Source organism: Pantherophis guttatus, chromosome 12 (assembly GCF_059756535.1).
Source record: "Pantherophis guttatus breed Tessera chromosome 12, ASM5975653v1, whole genome shotgun sequence".
Lineage (NCBI taxonomy): Eukaryota > Metazoa > Chordata > Lepidosauria > Squamata > Colubridae > Pantherophis > Pantherophis guttatus.
Genome location: NC_142074.1, coordinates 3,516,501 through 3,544,182, shown reverse-complemented (window position 1 = coordinate 3,544,182; position 27,682 = coordinate 3,516,501). Strand labels below are relative to the sequence as shown.

Sequence of the window (27,682 nt, the reverse complement as noted above, 5' to 3'; positions counted from 1 at the left end):
GTTCCGTAAGGCAAGGGAGAGGGAGAAACAGAATAAAATCAACTCTCCAGTTCAACCTTTTGCACAAGCGGGGGACCAAAACTTAAAGCTTGCATTTTAGCTAGCCGGAGACCCGACGTGCCCACCTCGAAGCGGGGTGCCTGGGAGCTGGGCCAAGGGCCTTGGAGAGCTGCGCGGGGGCTGGTCTTGGGAGAGCCCCCTTGGCTCCCTCCGGCCCTTTGCTGTCCCGCGCCCCCCGGCGTCCGTGGAAGAGGCCAGGCGCCCCCTCGCCGCCGCCCCTCCGGCCAAGCCGCCTGACGCCGCCGCGGCTAAGAGGATTGTGGGCTGGAAGGGGCGGCCCCGCGGGCTATAAGAGCAGGGCCCGCAGGAGCTGCCTCAGGAGCAGCTGAGCGGCGTGTCGCAGGTAAGACGGCGGCTTCTCAGCTCCCAGCCAGCTGGCCGCGGAGGCTGTTCGGAGCACGGGCGGTTCCTTCGGGGAGGGCTCGCCCGACGGACGGGGCTCTTGGGTGGGTGGGGGGAGGCAGCCAACCCTGCCACGCTTTCCCCAGAAACCCTCGTCCACCCCGGCTTGCAAGGCCGTCCCTGCCGTCGGGCAAAGATCCAGCGCGGGCTGGGTCGGTGGGGCGAAGCTGAGGAGTTGGGAGCGCCGGTTTCTTCGGAGAAGCGTCGGCTTGGTCAGCTCCCCGCCTCAGACGCCGCCTAATAAATTAGGCAGCCACTGTTTTAGTTTTGTGGAATTGCAATTTCTAAAACTCCTCTGCAAGCAATTGAAACGCTTTCCCTTCCCCAAAGGAAGTTTCCATAGCTTTAGGCATTTCTGTAGTATATAAATGTTTCAAATATTAAGACTCGCTATTACTAAAAACGTGAAGAAAAATTTGATGGATTACTATATGCCTACATGGAAGAAATAAAACAAGAATTGGAAAAAAAATTAACTTTTGACACCAGCAATCTATTGGAATACATTTGGTCCAATTGTTTTTCAATTCTTGAGCTCAGTTTTTAAATTTTAATATCTTCCCGGTGGAAGTTCCAACACAGGTTTTAAGATTGCCCCCTCCACCCCTAAAGAGTGTTTTTTTGTTTTTTGTTTTTGCTTTAATTTATATGCCGCCCTTCTCCAGAGACTCAGGGCGGCTTACAATGCGTTCAGCAATAGCCTTCATACTTTTGTATATTTATACAAAGTCAGCTTATTGCCCCCACAAACCGGGTCCTCATTTCACCTACCTTTGAATGGATGGAAGGCTGAGTCAACCTTGAGCCTGGTGAGATTTGAACTTGCAGTAATTGCAAGCAGCAGATGTTAATCACAGTGTTTTAGTCCACTGTACTACAGGCTCTGTAGTGCAGTGGACTAAACCCCCAAACCCACCCTTTAGAAGTAATTAAAAACATTATAGACACCCCCCCCCCCACAGAAGCAGGGAAGCTTTTAAATTAAACACACCAGTTAAAAAAAAAAGACATGGATAAACTGGATCAAATCCAGAGAAAGGCTCCCAAGATGGAGAAAGGAAACCAAATCCGGTGAGGAACGGTGAAGGGACCCCAATATATTCAGCTTGCAGAAGAGAAGGCTAAGAGAGGAGTGGGGGCACCATGGCTGTGTTGAAGGATCTGAAAAGTTGTCCTAGAGGATTCAGTCTGATTCTCACTTGCTCCTCAGGGCTAGTCTAGAACTAAGGGTTGAAGATGTAGAGATTGGACCTGAGGAGGAAGAAGCTGTTGAGAGTCAGAGCTTCCAGGCAGACTTTTGGGTAATAGAAGAGACTTCACTGCAGACCAGTGAGCTTAGGTGTCGTCTCCGGAGACTTTTTTCAGGGTTTGTCCTTCCCGCATTGGATGAGGATACTAAGTGAAGGGGCATCATTTCCCTTGTGCTGCTGCAAGGACCCCTGCTCTCCTTTCTCGCCTTTCCTTCATCCTTGAACCAAACCAGATGGACAAACCACGGGGAGCTGCAGCCACAGTGGCTGGTCTGGCTGGGGAAGCCCCCTTTAGTTGGGTTGCCCCAGGGTCCTGGCAGCAGAGCCTGCCTGCTCTGCCCCCTTGGGAAGGGGCCAGTCTCTGCTGTGGTTCCTATTCTCCCTTGGTAAGCCCCTTTTGAGAGGTGGGCATGCCGGCCAATTCCATTACTCTAGAGAACTTCCACTCGAGTCCTCTCAGCTGGGCCATCAGATGGGGGCTGCAAAAATCAGGACAACCATTAGATGGCAGAAGAGGGTTTCTGTATTGTTGCCCTTTAGACATCTGGAGTTCTGTTAGCCAGAAGCAGCAGTCTGTCCTTTGAAGCAAGTGCATCTATTGCCCGAGATTAATTGAATCATAAAGTCCTTCCTTGTCTTCCTTCCGGTGTGGTCAGAGGGGATCAACCCGATTCCCTGGTTGGCCCATAAGGAGCCAAGCCATCTGGGCTTGTTCATTAAATCTGCAGGCGGAAACACCAGGGAAGCAACTGAGTAACGAAACGGAGCACTTTGGATCATTTAGTATTCTATGGAAATGCTCCCACTAAATGTTTTTTTTTTTAAAAAAGAAAAGTTGTAGTGTAAGATGTGCTCCTTATTTCTTCCATTTATGCAGAAAACCATGATTTCAAATTTCCACCTGTTTCTCCATTAATAAACATTCAAGTTAGCGGGTTCCTGTGTTCTACTTACTTGGTGCGTTGATTCCAGTTGTACAGAAAGATCCCTCCCAGCTAATCTCGCTTTGCTTTGAGTTAGAGATCTTAAACTTAAGTCACTGGGCAAATCCCAGCTAAACTTGCTGGAAACCAGCTAATTAAAACTGAATGATGCCTATAGCTTAGCACTGAGAAATAAGATTAGGTAACTAAAAATATTTTAGATGGAAGGTTATAGTGAGTGGTGAGCTGAGAACAAGCCAGCCATTTTGGTTTAACAGTCCCTCCTGAAGGAATGGCAGCTGCGGCACAACATATATATATATGCTTGACAAATAAAATAAAATAAAATAAAATAAATGGTTTCCTCACCTCCTGGACTTCAGGTCTCCTGGAGGGGCAAACTCGGGCCCATATAAACCACGATAGAGAACTTCTAATGGCGCAGTTCTTCTCAACATCCCCATTTTAAATGGTTGGATCTCTGATCCTAAACTCCCAAATGGGTCTCTCAACTGGTACCGTTCTGAATCCATAACCACTGAGATATAGTTAATGGGGGGTGGGGGGATACAGTTTGACAATGCTAGTTATACCAACGTTGTATTGTTAACTGTGTGCATATGACTGTGCAAGCCAAGGGAGTTGGCCAGCCTCTTCTAGAGCTACAGGCCCTGGGCTATTGCCCTTGCCGCCTCTTGAAAAATCTGCCATGCAGATGCCCCATTGCCCAAAGATTCTTCTAGAACTGAGGAGGAAGCTTATGGCCCTGCGAGTATGTTGGCTCAAAAACACCCCCAGCCTTTTCTAGCCAGAGCAGGGACTCCAGGGAGCCCCCGTGGGAGAAGCTGCCCCAAGAAACCTCCTTCAGATGTGTCGGGCCTTTGTGGGGAGGGCTGTCTGGCGAGGATGGGTGCCCTCCACTGCCCTGATGGCCTACCGCTTGGTTTTCTCATCTCTTGCAGGAGTTCTGCTTCCGGTCCCCAAAGATGGCTGACGGACCAAAGTAAGTCTGGCTTATTTATCTCCCCCGTGGTCTGTGAGAAGGGTGCGCCTCATTTCACTGCCTCACCCCAGCCCAGCGAAAGGCACCCCTAGGAGGCTCCCTGGAGGCGCAGAGGGGCTTCTCTTCAGCCTGACTCTCCTACACTCGGCCCCTTTTCCTTGTGCTTGAGGCAGCTGGAGCCCCCAGTGCCCCACCAAGATTGGTTGCTAAGCTGATACCCTCCCAGGTTTTCCTGCTCACATTCCGTAGTGCAGGAAGATAACAGCCCCTTTCTCTCCATCAGCTCAGCTTCATTTCATAATTTGGCCGGGTTTCAATTACAGCGCAATTTTCAGTGATAATGTTCAACCCTTAACAATTTTAGCAACAATTAGACTGGTGGAGTCCTTGGTAGTGTCTGAACTTGGTTGAGTGTGGGGTTTGCTCCTTGTTTCATATGCAGCAGCTTGCCCAGCAGGTGTTAAGGGGGTGCGGTTTTCTCCTTGGTAGTTGCTTGATTTGGGTTTTGTGTTTGTCTGGGATTAATCCCTGCTTATCTGGGTGTCTGTTGCTGGAAAGGATGTGTTCTAGTATTTTTGTTTCCTTTTTTAGCTTTTGTGAATGATTTATCTTGATATGTCTATTCATGGCTGATTTGTGTGAATGTCAAAAACCCCTTAGCGTTCTTTGCCATTTGGCTTGGTCTAAAATACTCACAGTTTCCCAGTTGAAACTGTGGTTGAGTCTATCCATGTGTTGTGACACTAAGGAGTTTTTATGGTGTCCTCTGACTGCTTATTGGTGTTCATGGATGCGCTCTGCAAGTCTTCTGCCCATCTGCCCTATATAGTGGCTGTTATATATGTTCTTTATGTTGGCATTCTGGCAAATCAGCCATCAACTAGCTGGGCCATGAAAAATCTGCCAACAAAGCTTAGAGAGCCCCAAGGACTCCACGGTTCAGATGCTGTATCCTCTTCTACTTGAATAATTAGAATGGATTGCTATGTCACAGGAAAAGAGGCTTACATGTTTTATAAATAATAAATATTATCAGATTGTGAACATTGGGGAGCAGAAAATTAAGGTTGGGCTTATCCAAGATGATAAGCAACTCCAGAGCTGTGACTGCTTCAGCCCTGCCCCTCCCCCACCACTGACAGATCCACCCCGAGAATCAAAGGATTCCTCCTAAGCTGCATCTTCCCGATGGAGCCCAGGACCTTTGCAAGGAATCACGGGTGATATCTTGGCATTTCTTCTTCTAGAGACCCCTTTTTATTTAATGGGAGGGGGTATATTTTAAAATTGAAGGTTCTGAATCTGGGGAAAGGAGCTAAAGTGATATTGCTCCTAAAGCTCAGATTTAAAGCTGTCATCTTTTGAGACTCTGGAAAAATCCAGGAGGAGCAAAGTGGCTGCATTTTGGATAGAGGACTCCGCTATTACACCTTTTAGGGCCTCCTGTCTGTAGTCTCTACACTATTCCTACTATTTACCATATTTTTCGGAATATAAGATTATACTTAGTTAGTTGGGGAGTTTTTGGGGAGGAAAATAAGAAAAAAGCTGATTGGCAGGTGGATCAGCCTCCCAGTATACCCCCAATCAGCTGTTCCCAGCGGTGAATTTTAGCAGCAGCTTCCTTGGTTGTGAGCTCTGTGCCTTGCTTTTTTTCCTGCCTCTCAAAGCCTCCTAAAAAGCCTCTGAAGCTCTGTTTGGGGGCTTCTTTTCTGAAGCTTCTTTTCTGATGCTTTTTTCCGCCTCTGAAACCTCCATTTGAAAAGCTGGGTGGGGCTACATTCGGAGTATAAGATGCACCCAGATTTTCACCCTCTTTTTGGGGGGGAAAAGGTGCATCTTATACTCCAAAAAATGCACTATGTTCTTTGTAGCTGTTCAGGAATGCCTCATGGGCACACTTCTAACAAATGCATTTTAAATTTTTAAACTATTTTGTGCTTCAGATTAACCACCTTAACTATTATGGTATATAATATATTGTCCAGCCTCTGAAATTTCTTCTCTCTCCCTGCCCCCTCCATTTGTCTCCCCCTCCTCTTTTGGCAGAGTGTATAAGAAGACCTGTGCCAATGAGAAGGTAAGATGGGGGTTTGCTCTAAACGCATCACGAGGAAGCTAAATTGGCTCAAACCAGGCCTGAGGATTTCTGGCTAATTGGTGTTCAGTCAGGGTCTTAGTCAGAATAAGGGAGAGTGGATAGGATCATTCAGGGGAACCAGGGTGCCAACCTTGCATTGGCACTGCTGGATAGAGATTGACATTTGAGGGAAATTGAACCAGACCTGAGGCTGAGTTTTAAGTGCCCAGCAACGGATGTGACAGTTCAGTTGGGTTGATTCTGACGCATGCAGGAATTGGCCCTGACATGGCAATTTCTGTATACGCAATACAGGTAGTCCTTGACTTCCAATATTTCATTTAGTGACCATTCAAAGTTAAAATGGCTTAAAAAAGCGACTTATGACCGTTTTTCATGCTTATAACTGTTGCAGCATCCCCATGGTCACATGATCAGAATTTGGACGCTTGGCAACTGGCTCGTATTTAAGACGGTTGTCATGTCCCGGGGTCAGGTGGTTCCCTTTTGTGACCTTCTGACAAGCAAAGTCAATGGAAGAAGCCAGATCCACTTAACAACCATGCTATTAACTTAACAAATGCAATGATTCACTTAACAACTGTGGAAAGAAAAGTCGTAAAATGGGGCAAACCCACTGAACAAATGTTTCATGTACCAACATAAAACTTGGGCTCGCTTGTGACTCAAGGACTACTTGTTATACAACAGAAGGTTGTGCCCCATTTTCTGGATTAGCGCAGCCAGCCAAGAAAAGCCCAGACCGATCTTTGTCCAATCCGCTAATCTCCTCAGCTGGAGATCTTTTTTCAAATGGGATTCGGGTTAGAGGGGGCTCCTGAGCAGCTTAAATTGCACCAGGTCCAGAAATATAGTGTCACGGGAGGTTTCTGTGTTGGACCCCAGCTGTTCTTCCCTGGGCCGCCTGCTTGAGCTGTCCTGGTTTCAAAAAGCTGGTAGAATTTCATGTTTTAATGTTTGCCAGTGTGTTCACAGAAAAGAGCAACAATAATCTTATTGTCTTGTTTTATCACATAGAGTACTGCAGGGGTGGGTTCTAAATTTTTTTACTACCGGTTCTGTGGCCGTGGCTTATTTGGTGGGTGTGGCTTGGTGGTGGTGGTGTACTGTGTATGTGATTTATGTTTAGGAAAAAATAAATCAATTAAAGGCAAAACATTTCATTTGTGTCTTAAACTGTATTCTGTACTTTGCAGTCCATTCTCTACTCTTTCAAACATCATTTTGAATTTGTTTTCTACATAATTTTGCATTATCTGCAAATTAGAACCACTTGATAGTCCAGGCTGATGAGATACTATCAAGGAGGGCCTTTTGAGTTCCAAGTAGTATTGTGTGGAGGTGCCAATTTTTGTCATGGTGCCATTGGCCAAGATTATTGGGTGAAAGATACCTGTAAGCAAAGGTGGAGAACCATCTTTTTTTTCCCCCCCCTCTCTCTCCTGTCTATCCAGTTATCCATCTACCTGGGAAAGCGAGACTTTGTGGATCACGTGGAATCTGTGGAACCTGTTGGTATGTGATTTGCTTTAAATCCTGTTAGTGCTGATTGCATTGTATAGATTCTGCACCCTTTGGAAGATGGTGACGTAGAGGGCCAAGACAGTTCTGTAACAAGATAATCTGAATTTGTATAGTTACTTAATGCAGTCCAGAGCAACCAAAAGTTGCAAAAGGAAGAATATTCTAATCCCTCTTCTGATTAATACTTTTTATTAAAGGATATGCTTTCATGGGCTCACTTCATCAGATGCATGGTGTGACTAGGCCTGATTTAGGGTTTAAATTGGCATGAGGGGTGATGAGTACAATGGGGGTGGGGAAGAGAAAAGAAGACAGAGCATTTTCAGTGATTCGGTTAAGACAGTGTTTCTCAACCTTGGAACTTTAAGTGGTGTGGACTTCAATTCCCATTCTGGCTAGGGAATTCTGGGAGTTGAAGTCAGTTGCCAAGGTTGAGAAACTTTGAATTAAGAGATAAATTACTGATTTTGTTTGAGATAGAACTTATACTAATAGATCATTGGGCTGGATTTAGGATGAGTTGTTCACAAATGGACCAAACCCTGATACTATTACTTTGGTTATAAAAAAAAAATGCAGTCAACTGTAGATTTTAGGTCTGTCTTTGGTTCAGTTTCCAAGGATAAACTACAGTAAATGTTGAATATTTCTTCTGTTGATAGAGACTTTGTTTTGTTGCTGCAAATCTAGCAGATGATCATTGTTGTGCTCCTCTCTGTTTAGCTGTTTCAGTCAGACCAATAACTCTGGCCACTTGGAAACTGGAGGGTTTAGCTCAGCCCTTCCTGTTTCCATCTGTAAACTCTCTGACATTTTGCGAAAAAGTCACTGTGTTCTGATTGTGATCAATCTTTTACAAAACTCTGTAAGACACAACAAGGCCCACCTCAAGGGAACCAGAGTCCCTGCCAGCCATTTATACTTTCACTTTGGAACACCATTCACGGAGAGTTGCTGTAAGTTTGATGCGCCAAGCTAAGCTAAGACCAGGATTGGCTGAACTTTAAAGTAATAGTAGAATAATAGCCCCACATGATGTCTAGACTAGTGAAAAGAAGAACTAGGAGAGACATGATAGCAGCGTTTCAATATTTGAGGGGCTACCACAAAGAAGAGTGGTCACCTATTCTCCAAAGCAAGAAACAATGGATGGAAACTAATCAAGGAGAAAAACAACTTAGAAATAAGGAGAAATTTCCTGACAGTGAGAACAATTAAGCAATGAAACAGCTTGCCTCTGGAAGTTGTGGCTTTTACTAGCCTTAGCTCATTTTCTACCTTTGCCCTATATTCTGAGCTGAAGCTTGGTAGGCCTGCTTGGCGGTTATATCTGTTTCATCCAGGTAAAATAAGCATCCTTCCTTAGTTTTAGTCCCTTTGTGAGCTGGCTCTTCAAATACAGTTTCCTAATTTTCTTCCACACTCATGTGTTTGAAACAATCCTTAAACTGTTTTTCAAGTATTCTTAGTTTGCTATACTGTAACTGTTGGAATTCATTGTCAACAACTACAGTAGTATTCAGTCAGTAGATGGCAGTATTTTTAACTTTGGATCTATGGTATACATACTATATACTCTATGGTTTATGCTCTTTTGTTCTGCGTAGAGTTTCCTGTTTCCTGTTTCAGTTATATAGTTGAGCAGTAAAGCACATGGTGAATGTACTCTTTGTTTGATCTGTGTAGTGCTTTATATAAACAGAATTCTTAACAATAACACATTTGCCTTTAAGTCCCAAGGGTGCTTTTTCAGGAGCCAACTGGGCTTTCTTGTTTTTCTTTTGAAGACGTTTCGCTTCTCAACCAAGAAGCTTCTCAGCTCTGACAGGATAGTGGGGAATGGAAGGGTTTATATTCCTTGCAGACTGCTGGTCATTTGCATCCTTTTAGAGGGTCGTTGAAGCATTGAGTAGTGCTCCTGGTTTCTGTAGTCTGCAATATTTTCCTCTGGAAATCCATTGGGATTAGGAGTAGGAATGGATAAATCCTTCCATTCCCCACCATCCTGTCAGAGCTGAAGAAACTTCTTGGATGAGAAGCAAAACTTTTTCTTCAAAAGAAAAAACAAGGAAGTCCAGCTGACTCCTGAAAAAGCACCTTTGGGACTTAAAGGCAAATGTGTTACTGTTAGAAACTCTGTTTATATAAAGCACCAAAGCCTGCTGAGGAATTCTAGGAGTTGAAGTCCACAAGTCTTAAAGTTGCTAAGGTTGGAGACCCCCTGGAATAGATGACAACAACAACTGGGCTCCAAGGACTCTCAACGGCCTCTGGAAAGCCTGGAAATTGGTTGTGGAGTTTTATTGCTATGCTTGGAGAGAAGGCAGACAGCCCTTTGCATCATCTTCATGCTGGTTTTTTGTTCTGTTTTTTTAATCAGGTTCTGTTATCTTTTTTATTTCTAGATGGAGTTGTTTTGCTAGACCCAGAAACCGTGAGTGACAGGAAAGGTACATTTCTTGTTTCTTTTTTCTCTTTGCCCTCTTCAGAAACATTATTTATTTATTTAGCAAATTGATCTCACTGGACATGGCTCTGGGCAGCATACAACCAACAAAAGAGCCTTGGTGGCGCAGCAGACTAAAGCACTGTTAAGTAACACCAGCTGCCTGCAATTACTGTGCGTTCAAATCTCACCAGACTCAAGGTTGACTCAGCCTTCCATCCTTCCGAGGTAGGTAAAATGAGGACCCAGATTTTGGGGGCAATAAACTGACTTTGTATAAAAAAGAACACTGCTTAGGGGGGCCCGAAAGTCCTACTAAGCAGGTATATACAAAAGTATGACGGCTATTGTTTAATGCATTGTAAGCCACCCTGAGTCTTAAAACATAATAAAATACTTAATCAGCCAGATTGCAAGAGAATAACAACCATTCAACTACAAAACATCCGTCTCTCAGCTCCCCATGGGATCTTCCTGGTTGCCGGGGAAAACACCTGTTCAGGGCTTTTCCAAAGGCTATCAGAGATGTGTCTGACCTCATCTCAGAGGGAAGCCTGGGAGCCACCACAGAAAAGGTGTTTCTTCTAGGTTCCACCAGGTGGAAGTTAGCAGACGGGACCTACAGCACACCCTTCCTGCTGGATAGGTATATGGAATTGGGGAGAGGCGGTCCCTCAAATAGCCTGGTCCCAAGTCAGGCTAGCGATCAAAGGCAGCCCCTTGATTTGAACCAGGAAGCAGTCTGGAAGCCAATGCAGCTCATGGAACAGAAGTATAAGGTGTCCTATAAAGGGCTCAGGGAGCTGTCCATGCAGCTGCACCAGTTGAAACCTCCAGTTATTCTTCAAGGGCAGCCCCATGTAGAGCACATTACAGTAATCCAGCCTAAAGGGCATGAAGGACTGAGCCTCAAGGCACACAATGTGAAGCTGTGCAAGGCCCTCTTGATCACAACTGCCACTTGCTCCTCAAGCAGGAGTTGTGAGTTCACAAGGACCCCCAAATTGGACCCCGAAATCAGCCGCCAATAGACATTAACATCTGTAGACTATGCAAAAGAGACAATCAACCAGCCCAAAAGAGAACAAAAAAACTCCAGCACCTGATTAGCATAGATTAACTCTAAGGTTAACTTCAGACCAACCATCAAGTAAGCAACATCCCAATCAAGAAACTGCCAAAGAGCCATCAGTAAAGGGCCCAACCAAGGATCTCCCCCCCCCCCACCCCACACACACAGACAGGCAAGTCACCAGAATATAAACTGACAGCAAACAGTACTCCTTACTAGCACTGATGATGTTACCTAGTTGGGTAATGAAATGTCTACAAGAAAACAAACTCAGAGAGCACCAAGGACCCCTCATTTCAACCCCAAGCTACAAATATTGTCCTTTATTGGCACCCACAGACTGTGTATCAGGTCTGTCTGTATAATGGAATGTATGGATGATCTTGGAGGATGAGGGGAAGAGATGCTGCCTAAGAAACAACCAGTCAAGAGAAGCAGGAGCCCTCAGACGCTTAATGGTCAGGAAAAGAACCTTAGGAAGGATCCTCCCTAATGGATCAGATGGTCAAAATTGAAGTTTGGACCTCCATAGTTGCAATATTGTGTTAATGTAGCCCTATGATAAAGTAGAATTAGTTCATCTGGTTGTGTTTCTTGACTGGTTTGCTAGTCTGAGGGACTTCTGTCATATCCAGTATCAAAGTTATTTGGTATTTGCTACCAAAGACAGCAAAGATCCAGAAGGCCCGAAAACCAAGAATCACTTCCATTTTCAATCGAAGCCTCTTTTCCATCCAGATCCGGAACTAAGAGTAATTGTTTTCTTTCCTCCATCTCTCTGCCTAAACCTGCTTATAAGTGTTCTCTTGTATTTTTCTCTGCTCTTTTTTTTTTTTTTTGTCCTTCATCCTTGGATGGTCCAGTCTATGTGACCCTCACATGTGCATTCCGGTATGGTCGAGATGACCTGGATGTCATTGGGTTGACCTTCAGGAAGGATCTCTATGTCCTCACAACTCAACTTTACCCACCAGTGCCAGACCAGGCTCCGAAGACTCTCACACCCTTACAGGACAAGTTGATGAAGAAGTTAGGAGAACATGCTTACCCGTTCACCTTTGAGGTATCCAGTGATTTGTGAAGTTTCCCCCTTCCCCCTTCCTTCCCACAGCTACAGCTGCTGCATGTATGGGCTGCCCCATGCCCATACGAGGGGCATCAGAAGCTTCTGAGATGTGGCTATGGGCTACCCCATCAACTCAAATTCCTCCTGTGTAAAGTAAAAGATTGAGGCTGTAACTGTTTTTTTTTTTGTATTCTACTGCATGGAAAAAAGTCAGACGTCACTACTTTTTTCTTCCTTCTTCAGTTCTTTCTACACTTCTCCTCTTTCTGGCTTTTTAGGAATTAGTTTTTAGGAGTTTAGGAGTTTTTAGGAGATAGTTTTTAGGAGCCCTGGTGGAGGCACAATGATTAGAATGCAGAATTGCAGGCTGACTCTGCACACAGCCAGGAGTTCAATCCTGGTTAGCTCAACGTTGAGTCAGCCTTCTGTCCTTCCCAGGTCGGTAAAATGAGGACCCAGATTGTTGAGGGCAATATGCCGATGCAAACCACTCAGAGAGGTTTGTAATGCACTGTGAAGTCTAAAGTGCTATTGTTATTGATATTTTTCAATTTTTATTTCTATTTTATCTTGCAGTAACCTTTAATTTAAAAAATGGAAGTGCCTCCCACATTGCTTTATTCCCCTTACCTGCACTATGATTGTGTTGTCTGGTGAGGGGGGGGGATTACTGTGCTCTCTCCTCCCCCATCGCTCGGGGACCTTGCCGAAGACGTGGTACTTCTTGGACTTTTAGGAAGGGAGAAGCTCTGTGTGTCTTCATATCTGGGACTCTCTTCAGGATGGTTATTGCATCTGGTTTTTTTTGTTTCCATAGATGGCGACCAATCTGCCCTGTTCAATCACACTGCAGCCAGGAGCAGATGACACTGGAAAGGTGGGTGGCAACTTCATGTTCGGATTTCACTCTTCTCCTCCATGGGGGCGGGGGTCGCCAAGCCGAATGCCAGCTGTAGAGACAAGAGTGAGTTAAGGGCCCCTCAATCTTGGAAGCCCCAAGGCTCTGGTTTTTCAGGCTGACTCACTCCCCAGCTGTAGCACTGGGCTCATCCTCCCAACCCAACCAGTCTCCCTTGGAGCTGCACATCTGCTTGCCTGGTTCCTTGACTGGATCCTTAGCTCCGCTTCTAGTTTGCCCCGCTTTTTTCAAACTATCATTTAAAAAAAAAAGAAAAGATTTCTCAGGTGATCAGTTCCTTTCTATGTTTTGCTGCATTTCCTTTGCCTTCCTTCCTTGAGCTGCAATGTCTCTGGAGCAACCACTGCAAAATACGAAGGGAATGAATAAGCAGAGCAACTGGTCTCTGGACACCATCTCTGGAACTGGGTAGCAAATACAAATCTGATCTCTTCTCTAAACCAGGGGTCTCCAACCTTAGCAACTTTAAGACTGGTGGACTTTAACTCCCAGAGTTCCTCAGCCAGCAAAGCTGGCTGAGGAACTCTGAGAGTTGAAGTCCACCAGTCTTAAAGTTGCCAAGGTTGGAGACCCCTGTTCTAAATGTATTTTATCTTTGGCTGCTTAGTGTTGCTAAGCGTCTGACTTTTGATCCCGTGAGCATGGGGATGCTCCAACCGTCACAAGTGTGAAAAATGGTCATAAGTCCCTTTTTTCCAGTAACTTTGAACGGTCACTAAATGAACTGTGGTAAGTCGAGGACTATCTGTAGTCCACCACCTATGTAATGCAAGAATGTCCCACAGGTGGTGTTTTCAAAAAGCAACTGGCCTTTGGTTTTTCCTTGAAGACATTTCGCTTCCCCTCCAAGTTCTGAGAACTGAAGAACTGAACCGAACTGAGAACTGAAGAAGCTTCATGGAGGAGAAGCGAAATGTCTTCAAGGGAAAACCAAAGGCCAGTTGCTTTTTGAAAAAAACACCTGTGGGACAGCCATGACCTGGATGTCTGAGAATCTCCATAGACGTAATGGAGGAAATCCCCCCTGGGGATTAGTCCATCGGCCACTGCTTTTCATCTTCCTGTGACTCAGTTTACATTATGTCAGTGGCAACCTAGAATAAAGGTTCTACGACGTGGGAAATCCTTCAAGAGGCTAAAATTCCTCTCTTAAACTTTCTTAATGATAACTGTAAATAAAGGCACAATTTGCCCCGCGTCAACTTGTAACCTCTGCTCTTGTGTCTCCCGCAGTCCTGTGGTGTGGATTTTGAGGTGAAGGCGTTTTGTGCTCAAGACCCAGAAGAGAAAATTTCTAAGAAGTAAAGCCAGCAATTTTTAACCTTTAGTTATTTACTGTATGTCATTCATGAAACAGTTCCACGGTTAACCAGACCAAAAGAGATGACTCTGTATTCAAACGTGCTTTATCTTGTATCGTAGCCTGTTAAACATTTGTGTCCTCTTTCATTCTGATTAGGTTGCAAATACTTCTCAACTCTAGTTGTGCAAAGAGGCCTTCGTGCCCTTGGTTAGCCAGTCTAGTAGATAAGTGGGAGGGTTAGAGGGGCCTCTTCAGAATGGTGGCGTTTGTCCTCCTTGTTTTTGGAGGACGAAAAACATGGCACTGATTCTGATGAGTTGGAAGGGCAAATGAACTCGTTTTAGCTGTTGACATCCAGATACTCCTTGAGGATGGCTAACTAGTGGCCAGACATGGGATACCGCCTCTTTGCTGGGTTTTGGGCTCCTGGCTGCAAGTTAACGTTGCAGTCAAATGCTTGGTATGGGGGAAGGGGTATTGTAGCTGCCTCTTCTTCCCCCCAAATGTCTGCAAATTCTGCATATTTTTCAGGCCTTGCTGATGCATCACACCTGAAAGTATCCCTCCCTTCCTACAGTTTTATTCTCCCCCAAACTAGGGGTGTGTGTGTCCCGCTTTTGGGATGCTTTCACTACTCTTCCTCCCTTGGGCTCAAATTTCATTTGTCAGACTGTTGTCTAAACTGTGTCTCTTCCTCCTGTCTCCAAAAATCATTTTCACTTGGTCTCCATGCTCCAATTCCAGTCTTCCCTATGGCTATTTTCACCTTATTCTCCAGGTTGAAACATTTCTGGGAAGTGGGGTGAAAGGTAAAAGACCAAGGCTACATGAAGTATTTCCAGCTTCTCTTTAGAGCCTGGGGGAGGGAGAGAGGGAGGGAGGGAAGGGGGGAGAGAGAGGGAGAGAGAGAGGGAGAGAGAGAGGGGGAGGGAGAAGACGGAGGGAGAGAGAGGGAGGAAAGAAGAAGAGAGAGGGGGGAAGGGGAGAGGGAGGGAGAGGGAGGGAGGGAAAGAGGGAGGGAGGGAGGAAGGAGAGAGGGAGGGAGAGGGAGGAAGGAGAGAGAGAGGAAGGGAGGGAGGGGAGGGAGGGAGGGAGGAAGGGGAAAGAGGGAGGGGGAGAGGAGAGAGGGAGGGAGAAGACAGAGGGAGAGAGGGAGGAAGGAAGAGAGAGGGAGGGAGGAAGGAAGGGGAGAGGGAGGGAGGGAGAGGGAGGGAGGGAAAGAGGGAGGGAGGGAGGAAGGAGGGAGAGGGAGGGAGGGAGGGAGGAGAGAGGGAGGGAGGGGAGAGGGAGGGAGAGGGGAAGGGGAGAGAGGGAGAGAGAGAGGGCGAGCTTCATGTTTCTGATTGGTTCAAGAGGCTTTGATGCTCTCTGCCCTTGTCCAGGTTGGCAGGGTTAACCTTGATTGATTTTTTTCCTACCTGAGCCTTTGTGGGACAGGATTCTTCCCTCACTGTTATTTTCTATGATAGTTTACAAATTCAGCAAAGCCGAAAGAATACTTCACCAGGATTCCCTCTCCTGCCTCTCCTTGTGGCTGTGGAGTGCTGAACCCCCGTTTCATCTGCTTCCAGGAACTCCGTGCGGCTGGTCATCCGGAAGGTGCAGTTCGCCCCCACCCTCACGGGCACCTCGCCCAAAACTCAAGTAAACAAGCAGTTCATGATGTCAGACAAGCCGCTGCACCTCGAGGCGTCCATGGACAAGGAGGTCGGTGTCTTCTCAGTCGCTGCCATGCTGAAGGTCTCGGTCCTCGGGATGGGACAATTCGCCAACTCACCATGGCCCCTCTCACCGTGGGACAATTCAACAGTTCAATTTTATTGTTTAAAATAATTTAAAAACTATTTTAATTTTTGTTATTCACGTTTCATTTTGTCCCTCCTTTGGCGTCCTTTCTTTAATATTCCAGCATTTCTTTGATCTTAGTGTCATTCTTATTCTGCGGCAAATTGTCCCACAGCGAGTTGGCCATGGGGAGTTGTCCTAGAGCAGTGTTTCTCAACCTTGGAAGCTTGAAGATGGGTGGACTTCAACTCTCAGAATCCCCCAGCCAGCAGCGCTGGCTGGGGGATTCTGGGAGTTGAAGTCCACCTATCTTCAAGCTTCCAAGGTTGAGAAACACTGCTCTAGTATGTCTTTTAAGCTCCATAGCAGTCTCTGCCCCCCATTCCCCCAGAGATTGTCCTGGCTGGGGGATTCTGGGAGTTGAAGTCCACCCATCTTCAAGCTACCCAAGGTTGAGAAACACTGTCCTAGATGCTCTGTCCTGGCCCCGTCTCCTTTCAGACAGGCTCATGTTCTCTCCTTGAAGCTCTGTTTGGTAATCCCAACTCTTGCGGGAACCCCTGGCTCTTGGCTCCTGGTTCATTGAAACTGCGGGACCCTCTAGAGTAGTATGTGCATTTTTCACAGGTCATCGACTTTTTCTGATTTTACCCACGTTTATTGTCTTCCTAAGACTGGATTTCTTCTAATCATAGATGGGTTGGTTTGCAGTGTAGCTTCACAAGATTAGAAGGGAAAAAAGAGGGCAGAGGAGCTTGCTAAATGGGGCCCCTCTCCAGAATTAAGAGGGTGCTGATTTTCTATCTGATTTTAGTAACCTATTGTGATTTCAGATTTATTACCATGGGGACCCGATTGGAGTGAATGTGGACATAAACAATACTACCAGCAAGATTGTGAAGAAAATTAAAATATCAGGTAAGGGACAAATTAAACAAGCCATGGAAGCAGCCCATTCATGGGGGAATCGGCTATTGCCCAGTCAGACCCTGTGTCCACCTCCGTCTTTTTAACCTTTTGCATCACCCAGTAATTCTCCCTCTGAGTTGGTCACCAGATGAAGGTTGGAAGCCCTGGACCTTATGATGTTGAATGACTTTAAAAGTCATGCCTTGGGGGTGGGGCGGGGGGCGTAAGAGAGCCAGAGTTTGTGGCCTTTGTGGCAGCGGTGAAATTCACTTACCTTCTCTAGCGGTTTGAGAATTTCATAGGGATGGAAAGGACCTCCAGGTCTTCTAGTCCCCGAGGCAAGTAGTCAAGTGGGTGGTCTATTCTATTCTTGAAAACCTTGAAAAATGATGGAGGTTTTCCCAATTTACACATCTCTACCAACATCCCAAAGTCTATAAATGCGCTAGAGCAGAGGTCCCCAACCTCTGGTCCGTGGACCAGGCCGCAGGATGCCAGAAACCTTGGCCACGCAAACAAGCAAAGCCCCATCCCCTGGATGCAGGCAGCATGCGAAACCACACGCCCTGCGGTCCGTGGAAAATCCTCTCTCCACGGAAGTGGTCCCTGGCACCCAAATGTTTGGGGGCCACTGCACTAGACAACCAAAAAGACATTGTGCATCATTGCTTAATTCCCTGCTCAGCTTATATCACAGATTGAACATTGCATGTATTCCAAAATACACGACTTCCATCATTCATTGTGCATTACGGGCCTAATGATTCCTAATCCCATCTCCACATTAGCGTGAACCATTTCATCACTTGAGCTCAAGCAGTTTATTACACAACATTCAGGACCCGCGAATGTGGTTCTGGAAAAAGCATCCATGGATCCTTCACTAATTTTGTAATCTTTCACCAACAATCACCACAGTCACGTTTTGAGATGTTTTCCTTTGCCAGGGACATACATTGTAAACTCGCTTAAATCACATATTCAGTACAGATCTTTTTCTAAGCAGATATTCACCAAACAATCATCGTTCTCATTCATTGTTGGTTATCCAGCTCTCTGGAACCAGTTACCTCCTGAGATCCGGACCATCCCGACCCTATTGGCCTTCCGGAAAGCGGTGAACCCCCGGCTTTTCCAGCAGGCCTGGGGCCGTTGATCTCACTGTTCAATCTTGCGAGATCCGGCCATGAATGGTGTGCATGGGCTTTTAATGTTTTAAAAATGTTTTTATAATGTTTTTTAATACTTTCCCTATGTTCTTTGTTGTATTGTTTTTTGCTGTAAGCCACCCAGAGTCCCTTGGGAGTTGGGCGGCATAGAAATTTGATAAATTAAATTAAATTAAATCTGAATGGCCAAATCAGTTTTTTTGACCCATGATTCACTGCTCACATCTCACCAACTTAGTAGAAGGTACATGTAGTGTACTAACAGAATAGCAGAATTGGAAGGAACCTAGTCCAACCTTCTGCTCAAATTGACACACTCAAAATATGCGGATGCTCCATCACCGGAGGTTTTTAAGAAGAGATTGTCCAGAATGGTATAGGATCTTCTGCCTGAGCAGGGGATTGGACTAGAAGACCTCCAAGGTCCCTTCCAACTCTCTTATTCTGAAATATTAAAGTATTAGGGACACAGTTCCACCTGCATGTTTTAATAAACTTGTAATATCTGTGTAAAATCCCCCACTCCCTACAACCTTAGAGGATTACCACTGATCTATGGTGTCTCCTTTTCTCTCCAGTTGACCAGCTGACAGATGTGGTTCTCTATTCCCTGGATAACTATACGAAGACGGTCTGCTCAGAGGAATTTGTGTAAGTGGCCTGTCTTTGGTAGGTGGGAGTCAAGGAGAAGAGAGGGCGGTGGGTCCAGTCTTGGTAGAACGTTCTCTTGGGGCTTTGGCTAAAGACAGCAGTTGTAAGCAGAGCATCTCTGATGGTCTTCTGTTTTGCCCCGAAACATGCTATATATGTGTGTGTGTTTTATTCATGTTTGAATTTTTAAAGACATTTTGGAAAACGGAATCTTTATAGTTGGATATCGTATGGAGATATGAAAGCCCTTGACAAGGGAAAAGGTCACTCCTGAATTGAGGTGGGGGGAATGCATTCCCCCCCAAAATGGAGGAAATGGCTGTTTAGGTGATCTGATTGTTCAGAGGCTAAAGTAGGGGTTCATGAAATTGCTCGATTTGGATGAATTGGGGATAATTCCAGTGAATTCAGGAAAGGAGGGATCATTCGGCCTCATGCCATGAAGTTGTCTGTTTTGATGCATCGGAGCGGATCTGTCCCTCTCGCTTTTTCCAGTGCATACGCACGCAGTAAAGCCCCTCCTTTGCATGCACAAGGGGCCCACAGAATGGGAGTGCAGGCGTGTAAGTCACATGTTCCTTGATTCAAGTCTATTTCTCTTCTGGGGAAAAATGATTTTCTCCATCGTTGCCAAGCTAGAGTTTTCGCAAGCATCAGCAGAGCCCAGCAGCTTCTCGTCCACTGATCTTGCCTCCCTTTTCCCACAGGGAGAACGTGGCTGCAAACTCCACTTTCTACAAAACGTTCACGGTGACTCCCTTGTTGTCCAAGAATCGCGAGAAGCGTGGTTTGGCTCTGGATGGGAAGCTGAAGCACGAGGACACCAACCTGGCTTCCAGCACCATGTAAGAGGAAACGCCTCCTCCCTCCCTCCCTCCCTCCCTCCCTCCCTCCCTCTGGCTATTGCTCCCCAGCTCTTCCAACGTCTCCCCTTCTTTATCCTTAGTCTGAGGCCTGGGATGGACAAAGAGGTTCTGGGCATCCTGGTTTCCTACAAAGTGAAGGTCACCTTGGTGGTATCGAGAGGAGGGTGAGTCTTTTTTTCCAGAAGAACAGTGTGAAAAAGCCCCCTTTGGATTCTGCCCCACTGCCTCCGTCTCCCTCTGTCCCCCCTCCCCACACTTTTCCTTGGGGAACTCAGCCCCACTTGACATTGGGACATGCCTAGCCATTAGTGGGGTGTGGGGGTGTGGGTGGGAGTTTCCGTGGCTTTGAGAGGCAATCTGCTCAGAGAGCCGGTCCAGAGCCTTCGCCCACTGCCTGGGCTTCCTTGGCTCTGTTCCTGGCGGGTTCTTGCCTGGTATTCTGATTCTGTTTCATTCGTATGATCTGCTAGGTCAAGTACAGGAAATCCTTGACTTGCAACAGTTCATTTAATGACCGTTTGAACTTACAACGGCACTGAACAAAGTGACTTCTTATTGTATTTTCACACTTATGACTGTTGCAGCATCCCCATGGCCACGTGACCAAAATTCAAGATGCTTGTCAACCGACTCATACTTATGACGGTTGCAATGTCCCAGGGTCACGTGATCCCCTTTTGCAACCTTCTGACAAGCCAGGTCAATGGGAGAGCCAGATTCACTTAACAACCATGTTACTAACTTAGCAACTGCAGTGATTCACTTAACAACGGTGGCAAGAAAGGTCATAAAGTGGGGTAAAATTCACTTAACAACTGTCTCGCTTAGCATCAGAAAGTTTGGGCTCGATTGTGGTTGTAAGTCGAGGGCTTCCTGTGGACACATGGGCAGCCTTTGGTTTTAAATGTTATCACGACTGATATATATTAACAACGTGATATGTGACATTAAATTAAAGGAGAAAAAGTTGTGGAGAACCATCTCAAATGGCTCGAGAGGCCTCTTCCCCGTCCATTTGCTAAAGGCAAGCAAACCCTCATTCAAGTATTCATCCGCAGTCTTGAGCTGCAAAGATCTTCCAGAATTGTTCTCAAGATCAATTCGAAACCCAGCTTTGGCTGATCTTTACAAAATGACGCTTTCTTAGGACTCGGGTGGGAGATCCACAGGGCGTTCTGGGGGATAGACTAGATTGGGAAAATTGTAGCCCACCATCCAAAGCAGGTCAGAAAGGGATCAAGCAAACACAGGAATGACTTCATTCTTTCTTCAACAGACTGGAGCTTACATGCTAAGACGAAGCCCGGCATCCTTGCCATGCATTCATTAATCAAACAAACCAACGTTGCAGGGAGTTTGGGCCTCTACTTAATGCTTCTAGCTGGCCTGTTAAACTGTGTAACTAGAATAATCAGAGACATTTAATCAAGGAAGTGTAGCGATTTCAGTCTATTTGCACAATTCCTTTGTGCACATATTGGACAGAAATTGGAAGATTGGAGGCTGAACTCCAGCAATTTACTGGCAAAAAAATAGCAATGGAGAGTTGCTGTTCTGAGAGCCAATTTGGTTTAGTGGAGAAGGTGCCAGGCTAGAAACCAGGAGACTGTGAGTTCTAGTCCCTCCTTAGACATGAAAGCCAGCTGGGTGCCTTTGGGCCAATCACTCTCTCAGCCCAGTCCACCTCACAGGGTTGTTGTGGGGAAAATAGGAGAAGGAAGGAGTATTAGGGATGTTCACCGCCTTGAGTGGGTTATAAGAATAATACAGACAGTAAATAAATAAATAAATAAATAAATAAATAAATAAATAAATAAATAGATAGATAGATAGATAGATAGATAGATAGATAGATAGAATGAATAGAATGAATTGAATGAATGAATGAATGAATGAATAAATAAATAAATACCGGTAAATAAAAATATAAATAAAATATCTCCCCTTTCATATATGTGCAGTGCCCTTTGTGTATTCCATACTGAGCCTTCCTTCTTTCCACAGCATCCTGGGAGATCTCACATCAAGGTAAGTACGGATTTATTGATTACTAAATCAGTTTATTCCCGGTTGTTTTGAAAGGTGCCTGGCTTAAGCTTTGCAGTCTGTGCTCTTGAGTGGGTGCCGTCATGCTGCGATACCTTTGAGGATGGTGGGTTATTGGAGGGCCAGTAAACTGGCTTTCAGGGTAGTCCCTGGATTAGAGATTGTGCTTGCATAGAAGAAGAGTGTGAACAATTTGGGCTGTGATTCCTGGTCAGAATATGCAAAGATGTGCCATTCCTGCCCTCACCATTATCAGAGAGCGCCACCCACGGCATAAAGGTAATTAAAGGCTGGTGACCCAGTGTGGAGTTTGCTCTTATTAAGGAGCAGGAGTGAAAGCCTCGGTTGACCAGAGCCAGGATGGCTGGCCAGGTTCAGTCTCTGTGGGCCCACCTGCTGGCAGCCACAGCCTAGGCAAAATGGCAACGTAGAATAAGAAGAGTCAATGTATAGCATATAAGGAAGCCAAGAATGCAACGTACGTTGTGTCTATGAGTCTGTGAGAAAGGGGAAAGCTCAAGAAATATTAGACTGAGACTGGTCTGATTTTGTGGAGCTGATGAACACATAAAGTGAAGTGAAAGTGTGGGTTTAATGATAGTTACAAGCACTAAAAATACGTCAGAAGCTCTTAGTGTCATTTGGGTTGCTTGGATGTGTATGGAAGGAGGCAGAGCAGAGCTTTGTAACAGCCCCTTGGGGCTTCCAGTCAGTGGTCCATGGAGCTGTGCCTGCGTCCACGGCCTCTCCAGGATGGGTGGGCTGCAATGCCTGGTTCTCACCTTGTTAAACGTACACAGAAGCCAATGGAAGAAATGATCTGGCAGGTGGGGCTTAGGTGTCCCCAGTGTACTTGGTCAGGGGAACTCATGCCAGGATCAATCACCACCTGGTTGGAGGATAGAAATGTGTTGGGACTCTAGGCAACCTGAGACATCTGAAGAAGGCCTGCTGAGAGTCCCTTCTCATCTAGGTTTCATTGGAAGTGCAGGACCTTCCTTCCTTCCTTCCTTCCTTCCTTCCTTCCTTCCTTCCTTCCTTCCTTCCTTCCTTCCTTCCTTCCTTCCTTCCTTCCTTCCTCCCTCCCTCCCTCCCTCCCTCCCTCCCTCCCTCCCTCCCTATGACAGCATAGGTTGCCCCACAGGGGTGGAAGGCAGTTTCCCTTCTTGTCATTGGAACTGCAGAAGCTGTCTCTCCCCAATCTTCCTTAGGCCCCAGCTTATTGGTCAATGGGGCTTCCTCCAAGCATGTGTATTTCTGTTGCATATTTCATTGTTTGTTTGTTTTTTAAAAAATCAATTATTTATTATTGGGTTTCTTTTTATTCTGTTGTGTGTGGACCAGGGTCATAAGATCAGTCAGTTAAAAACTACTTAAATAAAGTAAATGCACCTGTAAAAAACTTAAATGAATTTTGCATTAAAGAACATTCTGTGTCTCCTTTGGCTAAATGGATGTGGTTTCCTTTTCAGTGACGTCTCTGTTGAGATGCCGCTTATCCTGATGCATCCTAAGCCCCCCGAAAGTAAGTGTTGTTTAGGAAGCCCCCCGGCCTCGCTGTCTCAAGACCAGGTGGCTTTGGGGGAATGCCAGGCTCTGGGAAACGCTCCAGTTCTCCAAACTGGAATCAGCCACAGGCCCCCCTCCTTCAGTGATGGGAGAAATCCAGGGGCCACAGATGGAGTTGGGGGCGGATGCGAAGGGCCTATCTTTGGGGGTACCCCGTCTCCCCAAAGGACCCAAAGCAGGCAGCAAATGTCTGCTTTTGGGGGAGGATTTCATGCTGCTCTTAGAAATGGACATTGGAACTAGGTTGTTAATAGAGATGCGCTTTCCCCATTCTTAAAAGCATAAAAAAGGCTGCCTGGAACACATTGGCCTCTCCCTTCCTTCCAGCAGAGGAGGTGGGGGAGAGGAGTGAAGGAGACCCCCAAACCTTCGAAAGTGGCCCCTCCCTGCCCTGCCCTTGCGGGGATCAGCTTCTCCCAGCAACAAGCAGGACCTGCTGGGGACTCCGGTTCATGGGCCCTTCAAACTCCCTGGTCCAGTGGAGCCAAAGGATCACTATGGATTACTGACTCACCTTTCCACATCTCTGCTAAAAACACATCTAGATATTCAGACTTAATACATGGCAGATTTTACAGGGGAAAAAACTGCAGGGGGAAAAAAAATCAAAACCCACTTTCTAGACTTCCAGCCATCTTTTCAGAAGGGCAGGTAAGAGGGTCCCAAGACCAACCTGGGGAATCAGAATGAGACTCGGGGCGAACCACAGCCGAGGGGGTCGTGGTAACCAGGAGGCTGACAGGAAGGAGCTGCTTCCCGTCCCAGAGGGGCAACAGGCAGCCTCCCTCAGCTAGCCATGGCCTCCCCTTCTCCCCACTCTCCCCGCGTCTCACTCCTTTGTGAGAAGAATATTGAAATTCCAAGTCGGTGGAGGGCTGGATTCCTCTCCTGATTATTTAAACCAGGGGTCTCCAACCTTGGCAACTTTAAGCCTGGCGGACTTCAACTCCCAGAATTCCCCAGCCAGCAAAGCTGGCTTAAAGTTGCCAAGGTTGGAGACCCCTGGTTTAGGGGAGGTGCAATTGATTGGAAGTTCTCCCTAAAACCTTAAAGTTGCCAGGTTGGAGACCCCTTGATTTAAACGCCTTTTTCATTTTATGAAAATTCCGAGAATTGAAGTCCTGAAAGTTGCGAAGGTTGAGACATGCTGGTCTAAAGCAGAGATTCTCAACCTTAGCAAGATTTTTTTATTTATGAAAAAAAAAATGAAATGGGATTCTTTTTCCAAGCCCGGCCTTCCAACCACTGGATCAGTGGTGGGATTCAGCCGGTTCGCACCACTTCGGGAGAACCGGTTGTTAACTTTCTGAGCAGTTTGGCGAACTGGTTGTTGGGAGAAGTCATTAGGGCAGAGAACCGGTTGTTAAATTATTTGAATCCCACCATTGCGCTGGATCCTTCCTCATCCAATGACCAGCCCCCTCTCAGTCGACTCTTCCCCCCCCCAGGAGTTCTGATCATTTTGGTGCCAAGAGAGGGAGCCTGACCACATATTTAAATGGCACCATTGATGCTCCAGAATGGAGTGGTTCCAACACCAGTGCCCGAAGGTAAACAATAACACCCCTCTAACAAACAAAACACACACACACAAACAAATACACACATATCAATAATTAGCAAGTGCATCTAACTGCCAGAGCCCAATGCTGGGGAAGCACCTGGACTTCCAGACCTTGCAAAAGCTAAGTTCCTTGAATAATCTCCTTTTTTTATTGCCCCCGGCCCCACTGACAAGAGTTGTTTCATGAGGGGCAAATCCAGTGGTGGGATTCAGCCAGTTCGCACTTATTCGGGAGGACCGGTTGTTATCTTTCTAAGTAGTTCGGAGAACCAGTTGTGGGAAGAAATCTTATTTTGTTTTTTTCCACTTTACAGGGCTAATCCTGTAAGGAAGGCAGGAAGGAAACATTCTGCTGGTGTTTCTAGCCTAACCTTTATTGCCTTGCTTACAGAAACTGCCTCTCTGGTTAACCCTTATTACATTGTAACAGCTAAGGCGAAGCGCCCATTGACCTGAGTGATGTTGAGTTGGCCACGCCCACACAACCCTGAGCCACGCCTACCCAGCTGGTCATTAGGGCAGAGAACCGGTTGTTAAATTATTTGAATCCCACCATTGGGCAAATCCCATCAGTTGGAGGGCTGCACCAGGCTGAAGGTTGACCTGAGAAGTGGACCTGCTTGCTTGGTGATTCTGTGTGCGTTGGTGTGTGTGTGTGTTGCACCTGGCCAGCTAATAGGTACAGATGGGCAGGGAGTTTTTGTTCAATTCATTGTGATTAATGTGACTAAATGGCACCTGCATTTCTCTTTCATCCTCTGCCTCTTCCTGATTGACAGCAATAACCAGGTAAGGAAAGAGGGCTCCACATTAGAATTGGCAGCCTGTCATTATGGATAATTCGTTCTCCAAAATAAATTTAGCTCTGACAAAAACTCGCTGTTGTTAAGAATGGGCGATTCTTCTGACTGCCCCAAAACATAATTTTATGCAATTTTACCAAACTTCCAACTTCCATGAAAAGTTAATTAATTGGAAACCTTATGATATTCTCGTGTTTCATTGTAGAAGAAAAATGTGGCGATCTTGTTGTACATTTTATCAGAGAGTCTTTAGACCAGAATTTCTCAACCTTGGGAACTTGAAGATGGGTGAACTTGAATTCCCAGAATTCCCCATTGCTGGCTGGGGAATTCTGGACATTGAAGTCCACCCGTCTTCAAGTTGCCAAAGTTGAGAAACTCTGCTTTAGACAAACTCATCCCCCAAATCCTATTTATAGATTCTTACCTGTTGAATGAGTATCTGAGTATCTGAAACTGCTGAACCAATATCAATCAGCCCCACTCCTCCCTCCCGCTGCCCATCTGGGAGAACAGATTTCCACTGGTGGCACCCAAGGAGCCCCCACCCCTCAGACCCCAAGAACCAGGAAAGAAACCTGAAAGCTCCAAGAGCCCTTTCAGCTCTGCTTCCTTCCAGTCTCCTCAATTCCCAGTATTTGCATCAGAGCGGGAGCTCTGGGCTGAGCAAACGGGTGGGCCTGGTTGCGCATGGAATGGTGGGAATTGCTATTCACCCTTGTCCTGGAAAACGTTCCCTGGGCAGAAGAGTTGAGGAGGGAACGAGGGCTTGAAGGCAAGACCAGAGACTGATTCTATCGTAACTTGGACTCTCATTTTGAAACCTGGCTTTCGTTTTCCGTGATTTTCAGCGATGACATTATGGTTGAGGAATTCGCCCGCCAGAAACTCGGAGGAGAAGGGGAAAGTGAGGACGAGGAGGAAGGAGGAAAAAGCTAATGCTCAACTGTCTTCAGTAGGGGCTACTCCAGTGTTTCAAAGCCGAAATTATTTAGGGCATTTTCATGAGTTCCGTGCATTTTACCTTAATATTTCAGTATTGTGTTTGTAATGTGATAATTTCTCGTAAGCCTATTGTAAGGATCGCCTCTCCTTCCAACTTAAGAAAGTAAGAACTCTTGAAATGTGGTTGTTCAAAAGGATTCTTTTATTAAGCAGAAGTGAAAGCCATCCAGTTAAAGCACGATCTGGATACCCTTAGGCAAGACAAATAGGATTAAGGCAGTAGAGACCCCTCCCTTTAAGCCAGAATGCAGATTTTAACCAATACACAAGTGTGAAGATGTTTTCTTTCCTAGCTTCCCTGAGAACCCGAACAACCGTGCATTCACACTGTTATCCTTTAAAGTGAAACAACCCACATGGCTATCATGAACATTCCTCCAGGTAAAGAGGATCTCAGGGCTCTTTGGCACCAGGATATAGGTTGTAAAATATCTGTTGACACAGGCACTGCTATTAAATCGAATCCAAGTCTCCCCCATCCTTCAGTTTGAATGGCAGTATCACTTTTAGGGATCTGACACCTATTTTTTCCGCTGTGTTTAATGCGTTTTGCAGAAGACTCGCTGTACTCCGATGTTTTCCCCATAAGCCTGAAAGCATGAAGGAGAAAGCCAGCCACGCACCAAGGTGGCTCCTCCACTCCTTCATTTTGCCTGCTTCCTTTCCCCAAGCCCGGCCTTCCAGCCGCTGGACCCTTCCTGATCCAATAAACAGTCCCCCCTCTCAATTGACTCCCCCCCCCAGGAGATTCTGATCATTTTAGTGCAGTTGGAGCTGACCTGACAACCCTTTCCTAAGAATTATTGGTATTATTGGAAAAAGCTGATTATCCAGATATCCTGTGATTGTGTGAATAAATGTTACTCTATCAAAAGGCTTGGCTGGACATGTGTTTATGTTTAAACTCGGTTACTGATGACTGACTCATTACCTCTGCTGGAAGTTGGCTGTGAGCTTCCACTATCCTTTCCTGTGAAGTAATCTTTTCTCAGGTTGCTTTTGAAATTCCCTCCTATCAGTTTGAGGTTATGCCCCTGTGTTCTTAATTTTTGCATAATACTGAAAAGACTGCCTTCTAGAACCTTATTCTCACCCTTAATATAGTTAACCCTATATAGTTAACCCTAATATAGTTAGCCCTACTAAGCAGGTATATACAAAAGTATGAAGGCTATTGCTTAACGCATTGTAAGCCGCCCTGAGTCTCCGGAGAAGGGCAGCATATAAATCGAATGAATGAATGAAT

The 27,682-nt window shown here is 45.9% G+C and overlaps 1 protein-coding gene across 2 annotated transcripts; it reads left to right on the top strand.

The window, feature by feature from the left end:
• On the top strand, window positions 1–26,515 carry ARR3 (arrestin 3). 2 transcript variants are annotated; one of them, XM_034435127.3, is made up of 17 exons: window positions 1–403; window positions 3,598–3,638; window positions 5,688–5,718; window positions 7,194–7,254; window positions 9,669–9,713; window positions 11,645–11,844; window positions 12,665–12,724; window positions 14,000–14,067; window positions 15,641–15,776; window positions 16,688–16,772; window positions 18,511–18,583; window positions 19,291–19,428; window positions 19,530–19,613; window positions 21,454–21,477; window positions 22,968–23,020; window positions 25,408–25,417; window positions 26,283–26,515. In XM_034435127.3, the coding sequence occupies exons 2-17, from the start codon at window positions 3,622–3,624 to the stop codon at window positions 26,368–26,370; spliced, it is 1,173 nt and encodes a 390-aa protein (XP_034291018.1). In that variant the 5' UTR covers window positions 1–403; window positions 3,598–3,621; the 3' UTR covers window positions 26,371–26,515. The 2 variants fall into 2 exon arrangements, with proteins under 2 accessions (XP_034291018.1, XP_087733699.1); XM_087877573.1 differs by lacking the exons at window positions 25,408–25,417; window positions 26,283–26,515 and having other exon boundaries at window positions 22,968–23,450.
• Window positions 26,516–27,682: the final 1,167 nt, after the last annotated feature.

Coding starts and splice junctions, on each gene's coding strand:
- ARR3 (XM_087877573.1), top strand. Junction 5,719..7,193: donor AGACCTGTGCCAATGAGAAG/GTAAGATGGGGG, acceptor CTGTCTATCCAG/TTATCCATCTACCTGGGAAA. Junction 15,777..16,687: donor AGGCGTCCATGGACAAGGAG/GTCGGTGTCTTC, acceptor TTGTGATTTCAG/ATTTATTACCATGGGGACCC.